A 15775-nucleotide genomic window follows, 5' to 3' on the forward strand; every position below is an offset into this window, starting at 1 on the left:
TGCATCAGTGCTGCAACGAAGCCTTTGGGGTGCCATTTTCATGTCAAGAAGGCTGCGGGAAAGCCATCTCCATGCTGAGTTTGCCGAGGCTGAATGTTTGCTGAGGGACTACATGTTCTGGGCACATGACTGAACAGAGAGTTCTTGGTTGGTCCTTGCGCTCATACCACTGACCCACTCTGCAGCAGCTAGAAACCACAGGAGAGCCCCTTCTTCCTGCAGTGTCCCTTCAGCGCCCTCTATTGAGAAAGCTTAACAGTTTCATGTTTGTTTTAAAAGAGAAATGCTCATAGGAATTTTTTCTGTTATCACAGAGTATATATTGCAGGGTGAATATGGAGCTACGAGGCAATAAATTGATAAGTGGCACACAAGATATCAAATATTGTTTCAATTAGTAGGTTACTCTTCGAGGCTTGAAATTGTTTGTTATAAATATACCAGTGTTCAGTATAATCATTATTGAAAACCTCCAACCTAGAGCTCTTATAAAGTAGAGAATTGAGTCACTGTATATGGTCTCTGAGATGAAACTTCTAGAGTATCCTAAGTAGAAATTACTTTGCATTGTCACCAACTCACTTCCACTGCACGCCCAAGGAAATGTGAGTGTTTCTTTATTATTAATTAGCTCATTTTCTTTTGTAGGAGTGCATTGATACCCTTCTAAACTTGAAGAATAGCCTTAACTTTAAGCACTATAAGCTAACCTCCTCCTTATCACAATAATGTACTTTTGTGTGTGTGTGTGTGAGGAAGATCAGCCCTGAGCTAACATCCATGCCAATCCTCCTCTTTTTGCTGAGGAAGACTGGCCCTGGGCTGACAACCGTGCCCATCTTCCTCTACTTTATATGGGATGCCACCACAGTATGGCCTGACAAGTGGTACATTGGTGCGTGCCTGGGATCTGAACCTGGGCTGCTAGCAGCAGAGCGCACACACTTAACTGCTATGCCATGGGGCTGGCCCTGCAGTAATGTACTTTTAAGAACAGATAATATTTATATGATGTTTTGAGTGTAGACAAAGCCACTTATTTGGGACTTCAAGTAATTTGTAATTATAACTGTATGTGCAAATTTAAAATCTTCCTAATGATCATTTATATTACAGTTTATATGAAGGGTTGATATTCAGTTGGATTCATCAGTACCTTTTTAACTGGTTCATGGGGCCCTGGTCATGCTGTATTGATGGATATATATTTTGAATATCATCCTTGCTTGTGTGTGCAATAGCTACTTAATTTGGTTGGTAAGGGCATGGAGATAGTAGGTAAAGCCGTTGATTCTTGTGCAGGTTTCTTTAGATTTTCAGTGAGAGATACTTTGTTCTTTGGTTATATAGTGACTCTTTTGCAATAAGATTTCTTGTACATACCTATCCTAGGAAAAACAATTTACATATACATAATTATAGCAATAGAGGATCAGTAGATGCCTCCCCCTTTTTTTTGAGGAAGATTGGCCCTGTGCTAACATCCGTTACCAATCTTCCTTTTTTTTTTTTTTTTTTATCTTTTTTTCTCCCCAAAGCCCCGGTACATAGTTGTGTATCATAGTTGTAGAGTTGTAGCTCTTCTATGTGGGACACCGCCTCAGCATGGCTTGATGAGTGGTGAGTAGGTCCACGCCCAGGATCCAAACCTGTGTGAACCCCGGGCTGCTGAAGCAGAATGTGTGAACTTAACTGCTGCGCCACTGGGCCGGCCCCAGTAGATGCCATTTTATTACAAACAGTAACAAATTATTACTGAAAATAGAGTACTTTCCCTAAAGATTGTATTACTTAATCCTTTACCTATTTTATACAAGTTCTCTTTAACTTTTTTGTTCTCAGATTCTTGGCTTTTATTCTCAAGTGTATATATAGTCAATTCTAGTACACTTAGCTGATTCAAAGCAATTATTTACAGTTTATTTACAGCTGTTGTTTTCTTCCCAATTTGTTTATCTCTCTAATCTCTGTTGATGATTCTTCTAATATTTTTATATAAGCCAGATATTCCTAATTGAGTCTTGTTAGTCTAGTAGTCAGTAGTCTAAGTAGTAGAAGTAATTTTATTTAAAAGTATTTTGATTTGTCTTGGGAATAAACATACTTTAAAAATTATTATTAAGTAGTTCTCTGGTTACCAAAACCACAATTCATGTACCTTTTCTGTGTTTCAGAAACCTTTTTCCAAAAAGGACAAAGGAACTCAAATCAGTTGTCCATAGTGCTCCTGGTTGGAAATTATTTGGTAAAGTCCCTCCCAGAGAGAATCTTCAGAAAACTTCCAAAATCATTCAGCAGGTAAGTACTATTATAGCCATGTGATGTGTCTTAGCTTTTCGAATACCCTTTTCTTGATAATTAGCCATATTCCATTTTCATTCATATTTTTCTACATACAGAAATTAGAGATTATAGATACTTGTACTAACCTTACCTTTTTTTTTTCTTTAAACATGACATATTTTCAATTATCTTTTATGGTTGTGAAAATTCTCTAAAGTAAAAGAACATTGGTTTGGTTTTCTTTCCTAGTTATTCCTTGGATAGCCTTTTTTTTTTTTTTTTGACTTAGCTAACCACTTGCTACATACGTTGACTTCTAGTGGAACATGGTGGCATTTGCCAATGGCACGTATTTTATGGATATAGGTAGTTGGAACTGATGAAACAATAAAAAGGAAAAACTTAGTAGATTGTGAGGTTGGACTCTTTCCTTGGTCATTTTTCTAGTGTTCTGTCTAAACCAAGGACTTTGTGAGATGGATAGGTATATAATCTGTTTCTTAATAGGAGCCAGTTCTTCTAATATCTGTATTAATATGCATCTTCTTGAGTTCTTAAGACTTTGAGATCTTATTTGACTTCTGAACTTGTGCCTGTGTGTACTAGAAGATCAGTGAGACTGGAAAGCAGTGAGACTGGATCAGTTTGCAACATTTTTAAGTTCAGTGAAGCTGTTGCACCAAAGGAGATATATAATGAATTTTCTGTTTCTGTCCTTCCCAGTTGTAGTTTATCAGATTTAATACAACCAACATTTATAAAATTAATCACTTTAAGGCAATAGTCATCATTCAGATTGGAAAAAATATCTCCTTTTTTTGATTTAATAGTGTTTCTTTTGTTGCTCAAAAGAAAAACTGGCTTCCCAAGTAATATAAGAATAGAATTTTTAGATCTTTAAAAATATATGTTATAATTAATTTTATTTACAAGTAATTAAAGTATTGACTAGTTTATATAGCTGCTGGGACTTAAAACTGTAGTGCTGTAAATCCCAAGCTGTGTGCCCAAGCACCCCATGTGCTGCAGCTGACGAACTCAGGGATACCCTATATCTGTGGGATACGGTACAGACTGTTAGCTTGAGGTAGTACACAATTTCAACATTAAATGGCACTATATTCTTTTCTGTGGCATCATATCTTTGTGAATCTGTTTTTTCTGAGGATGCTGTGATAAAAATCAGATACTGTGCAACAATCAGTGTGGAACAGGAAATGTGTATAATGGTGTCCAATCTGTTTTCAAGGTTTGTGAAATTGTACAGTGCACAGTAGACATGCATGCCCAATAGTAATTAATTGTGGTTAAGAATAAAATAGAACTTTTTTTCTTTCATTTATGTATATTAATTTTTCAAACGGCTACTAAGTGTTAGGACAAATTCTTATTAAATTGTTGGATGTAACTACTTATTAGACATAATGATTAGATATTTCTGTGGCTTTAGGGGGTACTATGAAATAATTGTTGAGACACTAAGGGCACTGATAACCAAGAAAGCTTGGGGATCTTTGCTAGCTCAACATCTGGAATTTTAACTTTTTTTGTAAAGTCTGAAAGTAACCTCTCTTGTCTAGAGTTTTCCAGAAGACCAAGTTCGCCCTCTAGAGGCAAAACAGTAGTCTTGCTATTGAAGGTTTGTATTCTTGACTTTATGGTAGTTTACCTTAAATATGCATGTGCACACACTTTTATATCTTTATGTAAACTAACATTCTGCGATATTTTCTTACCATAGGTCTCTAAGTAAATTACTGGTTGGATAATTATCTGTTTACTGATATGCTGTATGCCTTTAATCTGCTGTTTTAATTTTGGAAAGCCAAGGCCTCACATTCTCTCTTTTTTATGTATGTTGTGTGAAAATTTGATGAGTGGTCAGGAAAAGAACAACTGTTATTTTCATATGGGAAGAAGGAGCGGAGTTGAAATGCAATTACTGTCCTCTACGGCCCCTTCCCTGGCTTTTTTCAGATGATGATTTCTCCCAGCCACCTTTTTAGATTTTTGAGCTTTCCAGTCGTGTGTAGGTACTAAGTATGTATTTTGGTGCCTTTTTCATGGTTCTGTTTGTTTTCTGGGGGGTGTGATGGATAGCGAAATCATTGTTCCTCTTTTCCTTCCTCCCCGCTTTTCCACCCTCAAAATATGTATCTCTTTCACCATGCGAAAGAACATGTTTCTGCCTCTCCCTTTCTGCTTTCTCTTTCCCTACTTCTGTGTGTGTCCTCTATTCCCTGTTTGTCTAACTATGCTGTCCTCTTCCCTGCAATTGTCATTTTCAAGATGGGCATGATTTTCTTTTATTAGTAATGGTAAATTTATAACTTTGTGTTTCAGCTCCTGCTTGAAAACATTTTTTCACAGCCCTGATTCTTAAACTCTTTAAAACATTATGAAGATAAAACGTGTTTGAGATCCTTTACCATGTACTCCTTTCAAATGTGTGTTATGTGTTTGGAATCAGAAATCAAAAATGAAGATGTTACCGGTAAATCCATGAAGAATGTTAGGACATATCTGTCATATTTTAGAGTAGGATCTTAAGCTGTTAGTGCTGTAGAAAATGAAGGTAGCTAGTAATTCCAGTATAAAACTGCCTGAAAAAGTGAGGCAGCACTAAAAATACCAAGGAAAAATAAATTCCTTTGAGCTTTCTAAAGATGCCTCACTTGCTCCTTGAGTGGCAAAACAGTAAGATTTATTACATTAGAGAAGTAGTAGTATTTCATAGGATAATTATTTTTTAAAGCAGATATTCAGAAAGGAATCATCATATTCTTAAATATGAGAATAATTATGTTATTGGGCCAGAATTTTTTTTTTTGGTGGAAAGACATCTATAAGAATATAAACTAACTATAGAGTAAAGTAAGGTTTGACTTAAAAACTTTTTTCTTCTTAATTGTTAATTACACAAATACATGATTATATTCTCTATATAAGATATAAAACATAGGAAGATATGTCTCATTTCACTTTCCATTCACATTTTTAGGCCTTTTAAAATTCATTTTTTGTGTAGACGACACATATAATTATTTTTACACGTGTATATTTTTACATATGTGGTGTTATATATATTTTCCTATAACTTATTTCAAGAACAAATGTCACTCTCTCTATATTTATTTATTTATTTATTTATTTATTTATTTTTTCCCCCAAAGCCCCAGTAGATAGTTGTATGTCATAGCTGCACATCCTTCTAGTTGCTGTATGTGGGACGCGGCCTCAGCATGGCTGGAGAAGCAGTGCGTCCATGCGTGCCTGGGATCCGAACCCGGGCCGCCAGTACCCGAGTGCGCGCACTTAACCGCTAAGCCATGGGCCGGCCCACTCTCTCTATATTTATATTTTCCCTATTTAACTTTACACGTATTGTAACTATAGCTTTTCAGAGATGTATGAAGTTCATAAGTGAAAGGTACTTGTAGGTTAAATATTTTTTTAAAATTTTATTCTTACAGTGAATTTTATTAAAGGTCTGATCAATTTTAGTGTTTTCTATGTTAACAATAAAGAAACATGAAAATCATTTTAGGGTAATAGCGAAGTCAAACTGACTCAAATTTGGCATTTAACTTGACAGTCAATTCCCAAATCACATGAATATTCATAATATTATTTTATGAGGATTATCACATGTGTTCTCTTGCAGGTGTGAAATTCCTGCTTGTGGCCTTTTGAACCAGTTGGTGAGCCATGTTAAAAATTGCATCTATTGATTATAAATAGTATTTCAGTTATATTGTAGTTCAATTGACCTAAGTTTTTGTTTTTTCTAAATTAATTGGCTGAAGTTGGAATGTAGCTACATAGTTTGTCTTATGATCTCCAAACTGCAAATGAGGATGATTACAAATGAGCCATGTTATGTATAATTGTAACATGATTGCATACTAGGTTGAATATACCCTATTTGTGTCAAACTGACAGTCTTTCAGTTCGTTTTTTGCTAGGCACTGTTTTTACACTGGCATCTTTAATGAGAAAATGAGATTGTAGTACTTAGACGATGTTTCAAGTTTTTCATCACTCATGTCTTTTTCTGAGTGAAGTGTTAGTTCAGTGGTTGAATCACTTTCACATAGCTTTTGATAGGCGAGGGAAAAAGATTTTAAAACACTAACTGATTTCTTAATCTGAGCACTTCAAATTGTCTAAAAGGAGAATAGGTCACTCCTCAGTTAAGCCTTTGCTTTTGAAATACATGTGCTTTGTGAGCAAGTGGTTAAATATATAACATTTTGAAAGTGTTAGAGCTTATTTTTCTGGTTACTAATTTTTTGGTGTGTGTAGCATTAGAACATTTCAAAACAGTTCGTTGGCTTTAATTATGCTTAAATATAGATAGCACTGGCGTAAAATTTGACTGAGTACTGTAAAAATGACTACTTCCTTCATTGTTGTTAAATTTTGGAGGGTCTGGACTATGTTCAGAAGTTGCTTTTGAAAAGTCCTTAAAATTGTTAGTGTGTTTTATTTTCACCTTTATTTACCTAATGTATTGTCACCTTGAAAAGGTAGTGAATGACTACCTTTCCAGCTGCATGTGTGTTCTTTACTTATGTATCGTTAATGATAAATTACTGTGTCCTTCCTATGTGTGCATAAAATTGGTTTCATAAAAGTTAATTTATGTGGTGTGCAGATTGAGAGAGGAATTCATAACAGCTCTAGCTTATGCTTCTGGGAGAGGGGAGAAGTATGAGAAAAGCTTAAATTAGTTAAAGAAAACTAAAAGAATAAAAATAATAAACTCTCACAAATTAAACAGAGTAGAAATTGGAGGGAAAATTTTTTCCTGTTATCAGAGACAGAGACTTGGAAAGAGGTTGCAGTTTGAAAATACTCTGAGTGCCTGTTACTTGATTCCGTAAATACAGTTTGAGTATCAAAGGTATATTAAAAGTTGTATTCGTTCTGTTTATGTCAGACTTATATATTATGTTAGGCTTCAAGTTAGACTAAAGAAACAAAATTGTGCTAATAACTTTGCTAAAATGACGTTTACTAAGGCACTCCTATGTGCCAGAGGGCCATGAAATGCTTCCCCCCAAGGTGCCAGTTAAGCTTGAATTATGGGATGGGTTTTCTCTGTCTTAATTCACAGATTCTACAATAAAACTTTGAATTAGTAAAGGCATCATAATCGGCTTAACCCTCTCTGTCTACTTCAAGCATGATGGTTTTCCTGGCTCAAATTGTGTAAGTGCGCCTCTTTATATTGGGCAGACATGGTCTTGAGGTGGTAGAGATGTCCACATGGGGAGTTTCTTCCATTTCTGAGACATTATTCTCCTTGTCAGTAAACTGTTCACAGCATTTAGAAATATGAGAGTTTACTCACTAATGTGGGTTTATCATTAACCCCTTTAGGAGGAGTGTTTGCACTGTCCACTGAAACTCAAAGTTGACTCAGTGTATGTATCAGGCTATTTTGGCCTCCACATTGTCTTTGGAAGAGAAGCTCCTATTCTATTCTTTCTTCTCCCCAGTTCCTGTTTTTTATTTCTTTAAGAAGCTATTCAAAGACTCTTGCCACCCTCCCTTTGAACCTATAGTCTGATCTTTTCTCACATTTCCCTCCCAGTACACCTTCTTTCTGGTAGATCCCTTTAGCTACAGAGCCCAAGGCATCAGAGTGTGGTAGAATACCATTCTACCACCAGCTTACTGTGTGACCTCACGTTTGCAAACTGTAAGCCCTTTCTCCAGCAGAAATTGAAGGAAAAAATTTTTGAATTGATCCTAGATTCTTTAAGATTTTCGGGCTTTCATTTGAATGAATGCATAATCTATTCAACATACATTTACTGAGTATAATACAGTAGGCATGGTTCAGGTTCTAGGAATATAAATAAATATGAGTCCTAGCCTTTGAGTTATTCCAGTATAACTGTGGGGAGGAGGCAGAGGTTCAAATATAATTTTAATCTAGTGTGGTGAGTGCTATAGTAGAGTTGTGAACAAAGTATGAGAGTACAGATGAAAGAGTGATTAATTCTGCTCATAGATGACATGCAAGTTGTGTTCTGAAGTATACAGTAAGAGTTCACCAACTAGACAAGATGGGAAAAGCCATTCCAGAAAGAGGAAATTGAATGAGCCAACAGGAATGCACAAGACTTTTTTAATTAGTAGGCCAATATATCGGGGATGTAGGGTAGATGGTGAATTGTCTTTAGCCACAAAGTTAGAGAGCTGAGTTTTATCCAAAATATTTTAAATAAAGTACTGAGACATCAAATTGATGTATTAGAAAAATAATTCTGGAGGCATTATAGAAGCTAAATTAGAAAAGAGCGGGTTGTCAAACAAGGGCATTAAGATTTATCATAGTAGTCTATGACTCTGGTTCTCAAACACAGTGGATTACCTAGGGAGTGTGTTAAGAATACAGATCTTTTGGCCCCATACATTGAGTTCTTAATGTTATTTTTGTGTTTTTCAATTCTTGCATTACTAGTTGGTTCTTTTTCAAATCTGCTATGTCACTTTTTACAGTTTACAGTTCCCTGCTGAAATTTCAAGCTTGGCCTTTATCTCCTTAAACATAGTAAGTATAGTTGTTTCATAGCCTGTGTCTGATAATTCCAATGTCTAGAAATTCTGTAGGTCTGTTTATATTGACTATTGTTTCTGCTACTTTTTGTTAGCAAATGCTGTTATATCTCTGTGTATTCCTGGTTACCTTTGCTTGGGTGCTGGATAAAATATTTGAAACATCATATGTAGAAAACAATTTGAAGGCTAAGGTGATACCATGATTCAGAGATTTTGAATTTATATCTCTCAGGTGCCTGATGGCACAGCTATCTAGTTTTTTCATCCATCCAGTTGAGACAAAGCTCAGATGCAGTCTGTTTTGGCCATTTTTCTTAAGTTGTAAAAGTTTTTTGATTGTTAAACCAACTTTGCATTCCTGGATAAAACTCCAATTAGTCACAGTTATTATCCTTTTTGTGTGTTGGTGGATTTGATTTGCATATATATATTTTTTAATTAATAAACTTTATTTTTTACAGCAGTTTTGGATTCACAGCAAAATTGAGCAGCAAGTACAGAGAATTTCTGTATACCCCCTCTGTCCCCACACACACACAACCTCCCCCACTATTGACATCCTGCACTACAGTATGGTACATTTGTTACAGTCAATGAACCTACAATGACACATCATAATCACCCAAAGATCATAGTTTACATTAGGTTTTACTCTTTTTTTTTTTTTTATAATTTTATTTATTTTTTTACCCCCAAAGCCCCAGTAGATAGTTGTATGTCATAGCTGCACATCCTTTAGTTGCCGTATGTGGGACGCAGCCTCAGCATGGCTGGAGAAGCGGTGCATCAGTGTGCGTCCGGGATCCGAACCTGGGCCACCAGCAGCGGAGCGTGAGCACTCAGCCGCTAAGCCACGGGGCCGGCCCTTTTTCTTTTTTTTTAGTTTTACTCTTGATATTGTACATTCTGTGGGTTTTGACAAATGTATAATGACGTGTGTCCACCATTACAGTATCATACAGAATAGTTTCACTGCCTTAAAAATCCTCTCTGATCTGCCTGTTCATCCTTGCCCACCCCCCAGCCCCTGACAACCAATTATCTTTTTACTGTCTCCATAGTTCTCCCCTTTCCTGAATGTCATATAATCGGAATCATACAGTATGCAGCCTTTTCAGATTGACTTCTTTCACTTAGTAAAATGCATTTAAGTTTCCTTCATGTTTTTTCGTGGCTCAATAGCTCATTTTTTTTTTTTTTTTGGTACTGAATAATATTCCATTGTCAAGATGTACCAAAGTTCATTTATCCATTCACATCCTGAAGTACATCTTGGTTGCTTCTAAGTTTTGGCAATAATCAATAAAGCTGTAATAAAGATCTGTGTGGAGGATTTCTGGTGAATATAAATTTTCATTTCATTTGAGTAAATACCAAGGAGCCCAATTGCTGGATTGTATGGTAAGAGTATGTTTAGTGTTATAGGAAACAGCCAAACTGTCTTCCTATAACATTCCTATAATAATGCAAAGTGGTTATACCATTTTGCATTCCCACCAGCAAGGAATGAGTGTTTCTGTTGCTCCACATCCTCACCAGTATTTGGTGTTGTCAGTCTTTTAGATTTTGACCATTCTAATAGATACATAGTGGTATCTCATTGGTTTTTTTTTTTTTTTTTTGTGAGGAAGATCAGCCCTGAGCTAACATCTGTTGCCAATCCTCCTCTTTTTTCCTGAGAAAGATTGGCCCTGGGCTAACATCTGAGCCCATCTTCCTCTACTTTATATGAGATGCTGCCACAGCATGGCATGATGAGTGGTGTATAGGTCCGCGCCCTCTGCGCCCAGAATCCAAACCTGTGAACCCCGGGCTGCCGAAGCAGAGCACTTGAACCTAACCACAACACAGTTGGGCCGGTCCCCTCGTTGTTTTAATTTTCAATTTCCTATTAACATATGAAGTAGAACATATTTTCATGTGTTTACTTGCTGTCTGTATATCTTCTTCTTCTTCTTTTTTTTTTAGTGAGGAAGATCAGCACAGAGCTAACGTCCATGCCAATCCTCCTCTTTTTGCTGAGGAAGACCAGCTCTGAGCTAACATCTACTGCCAATCCTCCTCCTTTTTTTTCCCCAAAGCCCCATTGGATAGTTGTATGTCATAGTTGCACATCCTTCTAGTTGCTGTATGTCGGATGCTACCTCAGCATGGCCGGAGAAGTGGTGCGTCGGTGCACACCGGGGATCCGAACCCGGGCCGCCAGTAGCGGAGCACGCACTTAACCACTAAGCCACGGGGCCAGCCCCTGTATATCTTCTTTACTGAGATGTTTCTTCAGATCTTTTGTCATTTTTTAATTGGGTTGTTCATTTTTTTTATAACAATAACAACAGAACTCACTAGAGTTTTTGGAGTTCTTTGTATATTTCATGTAACAATCCTTTATCAGACGTATCTTTTACAAATATTTCCTTCCAGTTTGTGGCTTGTCTTCTCATTCTCTTGACAGTATCTTTCACAGGGCAGAAGTTTTTAATTTTAATGAAGCCCTGCTTCTCAATTATTTCTTTCATGAATCATGCCTTTGGTATTATATCTGAATAAAGTCATCATCATACCCAAGGTCATCTAGGCTTTCTCCTATTTTATTTTCTAGGAGTTTTATAGTTTCTTTGTTTTACATTTAGGTCCGTTGAGTTAATTTTTGTGAAGAGTGTAAGGTCTGTATCAGATTCACTTTTTTGCATGTGGATGTCTGGCACCATTTATTGAAAAGACTATCTTTGCTCCATTGTATTGCCTTTGTGCCATTGTCAAAGATCAGTTGACTACATTTATGTGGTTCTATTTCTGGGCTGTCTATTCTGTTCCATTGATTTATCTATTTTTTTTTTTTTGTCAATATCACACTTTCTTGATTACTGTAGCTTTATAGTAAGTCTTGAAGTCAGATAGTGTCAGTCCTCCAACTTTATTCTTCTCCTTCAATATTGACTTTGCTATTCTGGGCCTTTTGCCTCTGCATATAAACTTTAGAATCACTTTGTCAATAGCCACAAAATAACTTGCTGGGATTTTGATTAGGATTTTGTTGACTCTGTAGAACAAGTTGGGAAGAACTGACATCTTGACAATACTGACTCTTCCTTTCCATGAACATGGAATATCTCTCCATTTATTTAGTTCTTCTTTTGATATCTTTCATCAGAATTTTGTAGTTTTCCTCAGGCAGATCTTGCATGTATTTTGTTAGATTGGTACCTAAGTATTTCATTTTTTTGGATGCTGATGTTAATGTATTTTAAATTTCAAATTCTGTTTGTTCACTGCTGGTATATAGGAAAGTGATTGACTTTCCTTGTATCCTGCAACCTTACTATAATCACTTATTAGTTCCAAGAGTTTTTTTTTGTCTGTTCTTTCATATTTTCTACATACACGATCATGGCATCTACAAACAAAGACAGTTTTATTTCTTCCTTCCCAATCAGTATACCTTTTATTTCCTTTTCTTGTCTTTCTTTTTTTTTTTTGTGAGGAAGATCAGCCCTGAGCTAACATCCATGCCAGTCCTCCTCTTTGTGCTGAGGAAGACCAGCTCTGAGCTAACATCTCTTGTCAATCCTCCTCCTTTTTTTTTTGTTCCCCAAAGCCCCAGCAGATAGCTGCATGTCATAGTTGCACATCTTTCTGGTTGCTATATGTGGGATGCTGCCTCAGCATGGCCAGAGAAGTGGTGTGTCGGTGCACGTCATAAACGGGTGTTGAATTTTGTCAAATGCTTTTCCTGTATCTATTAATATGATCAAGTGATTTTTCTTCTTTAGCCTGTTGATATGATGGATTACATTAATTGATTTTCAAATGTTCAGCCAGCTTTGCATACCTGGGATAAATCCCCCTTGGTCGTGGTGTATAATCCTTTTTTTACATTGTTGAATTCCATTTGCTGATATTTCATTGAGAGTATTTGCATCTGTGTTCATGTGAGGTATTGGTCTATAGTTTGCTTTTGTTGTAATGTCTTTGTCTGTTTTGATATTAGGGTAATGTTAACCTCATAGACTAAGTTAGGAAGTAGTCTCTCTGCTTCTGTCTTCTGGAAGAGATTGTAGAGAATTGGTATCATTTCTTCCTTAAATGTTTGATGGAATTCACCAGTGAACCCATCTGAGCCAGATGCTTTCTGTTTTGGAAGATAACGAATTATTGATTCAATTTCTCCCTCTGTCCCTCCCTCCCTCTCTTCCTTCCCCTTCCTTTCCTTCCTTCATTTCATTTTTCTCCAGCTTCATTGGGTTCTGTTGTTGATTGAATTTTTTGAAATAGATAATAGGCCTGTTCAGATTGTCTGTTTCTTCTTGTATGAGTTTGAGCAGATTGTGTCTTTAAGGAATTGATCCATTTCATCTTGTTATCAAATTTATGAGCATCTAGTTGCTCATAGTATTCTTTTAATGTCCATCAGATCTATAATGATACCTCCTTTGTTTGTGATATTTGTGGTTTGTGTCTGCTCTTTCTCTTCTTTTTCTTAGTTAGCGTGGCTAGAAGCTGTCTTTACTGATTTTTCTGCCTCCTGGATATGTCCATTTCTGATAGAGGGCTTTGAAGCCTTCAGCTGTAATAGTGGATTCATCTATTTTTCCTTACAGTTCTATCACTTTTTGCCTGATATATTTTTTTTTTTTTTTTTTTTGTGAGGAGATCAGCCCTCAGCTAACATCCGCCAATCCTCCTCCTTTTTTGCTGAGGAAGACGGCCCTGGGCTAACATCGGTGCCCATCTTCCTCCACTTTATATGGGACACCGCCACAGCATGGCTTACTAAGCAGTGCGTCGGTGCGCGCCCGGGATCCGAACCAGCGAACCCCGGGCCGCCGCAGCGGAGCGCGCGCACTTAACCGCTTGCGCCACCGGGCCGGCCCCCTTGCCTGATATATTTTGATGCTGTGTTGTTTGGCACATACACATTAAGGATTTTTATGTCTGCTTGGAGTATTGACCTTTATCGTTATGTAATGCTCCTCTTTATATCCGTGACAACTTTCCTTTTTCTGAAGTGTGCTCTGTCTGAAATTAATATAGCTATTCCCACTGTCTTTAAGTCTTAACATGGTATATCTTTCTCTGTTCCTTTACTTTTAATCCATATGCATCATTATATTTAAGTGGGTTTCTTGTAGACAGTGTATAGTTTGCTCTTATTTTTTGATCCACTCTTTTAATTGGTATATTTAGACTATTCACATTTGAAGTGATTATTGATATTGTTTGGATTAATATCTATCATATTTGTTACTGTTTTCTATTTGTTCTTTTTCTTCCATTCTTTTGCTGCCTATTGTCGTTTTAATAGAGAATTTTATATGATTCCATTTTCTTCTCCTTTCTTCTGTCCCTTGTCTTCTTGCTGTCATTCATTTCACTTATATTTAAGCATACACACACACACAAACACACAAAAGTACATTTATAAGCATATGTAATTGAGTATATCATTATTTTGAACAAACTGTTGTTAGATCAGTTAAGAGTACTAATAATTTTTATTTTACCTTCATGTATTCCTTTCTGATGCTCTTCCTTTATGTAGATACAAGTTTCTGATCTACATCATTTTCCTTCTTTCTAAAGAGCTTCTTTTAACATTTCTTGCAAGGTAGGTCTGTTGGCAACAAATTCCTTCAATTTTTGTTTGGAAAAGTCTTTATTTCTCCTTTACTTTTGAAAGATCATTTGCAGGGTACAGAATTTTAGGTTGCATTTTTTCTCTCAACATTTTAAATATTTCTATTCTCTTCTTATGTGGTTTCTGAGGAGATGTTGAATGTGATTCTTATCTTTGCTTCACTATAGGGAAGGAGTTTTTTCCCCTCTGGCTTCTTTCAAGGTTTTTTCTTTATCTTTGATTTTCTGCAGTTTAAATATGATAAGCCTAGACATAATTTTTTTGGCATTTATTCTGCTTGGTGTTCTGAATTTCCCGGATCTTTGGTTTGGTGTTGACATTAATTTGGGGAAATTTCTGGTTATTATGGCTTCAGATATTGCTTATGCTCCTTTTTCTCTTTCTTCTCCTTTTGATATTCCTATTACACGTGTATTACAACTTTTGTAGTTGTCCCATGGTCCTTGGATATTCTGTTCTGGTGTTTTTTAGTCTTTGTTTTTCAGTTTTGGAGGTTTCTATTAAGATATCCTCAAGCATAGAGATTCTTTCCTGAGCTGTGACCCATCTGCTAATGAGCCCATGAAAGGCATTCCTCATTTCTGTTGCGTTTTTTTTGATCTCTAGCATTGTTTTTTCATTCTTTCTTAGAATTTCTATCTCTCTGCTTACACTATTTGTTCTTGTGTGTTGTCTAGTTTTTCCATTAAAGCCCTTAGCATATTAATAGTATTTAAAAATTCTTTGTCTACTAATTCCAACATTCCTGCCATATCTGATTCTGGTTCTTAGGCTTGTTCAGTCTCTTTAAACTGTGTTTTTTGTCTTTTACTATGTCTTGTAATTTTTTGTTGAACAGTGGACATGATGTACTGGGTAAAAGGAACTGTAGTAAATAGACCTTTAGTAATGTAGTGGTAAGGTGTTGGGGGAGGGAAAGTGTTCTATACTCCTATGATTAATTCTCAGTTTTGGTGATCCTGTGCCACTGGACTGTGAACTTCACCAGTGCTTCTCAGTCCCCCTCCCTGCTTTGGTGGGACAGGATGGCTAGAGTGGGCTGGAGTTGGCTATTTCCCTTACCCCGTGTAAGGCATTTCCCTTCCCCTAGGTAGGTTAGGCTCTGATAAAACCTCTTCCCTCTCTCTTCTGAAAGAATTTGTGTAGAATTAGTATTATTTCTCCTTAAATGTTTAGTAGAACTTGCCAGTGAAATTATCTAAGGCAAGGTTTCTCAACCTCAGTGCTGTTGACATTTTAAGCCTTGTATTATTGTTGTGGGGCGCTCTCCTGTGTAATGTAGGA

General features: G+C 36.4%; 1 protein-coding gene across 6 annotated transcripts in view; it reads left to right on the forward strand.

Moving 5' to 3' along the window:
• TBC1D12 (TBC1 domain family member 12) overlaps positions 1 to 15775 on the forward strand; it is a 108205-nt gene that overhangs the window by 36325 nt on the left and 56105 nt on the right. For 4 of the 6 annotated variants that reach the window (XM_058543573.1, XM_058543577.1, XM_058543576.1 and 1 more), the window contains exon 2: positions 2175 to 2298. In XM_058543573.1, the coding sequence (XP_058399556.1) occupies positions 2175 to 2298 (124 nt within the window). Of the gene's footprint in view, positions 1 to 2174; positions 2299 to 5947; positions 5985 to 7402; positions 7498 to 8796; positions 8849 to 15775 lie in introns of those variants that run through there. The other 2 variants (XM_058543578.1, XM_058543579.1) reach the window with 2 other exon arrangements.

The sequence above is a fragment of the Diceros bicornis genome, chromosome 6 (assembly GCF_020826845.1).
Source record: "Diceros bicornis minor isolate mBicDic1 chromosome 6, mDicBic1.mat.cur, whole genome shotgun sequence".
NCBI classification, from domain to species: domain Eukaryota; kingdom Metazoa; phylum Chordata; class Mammalia; order Perissodactyla; family Rhinocerotidae; genus Diceros; species Diceros bicornis.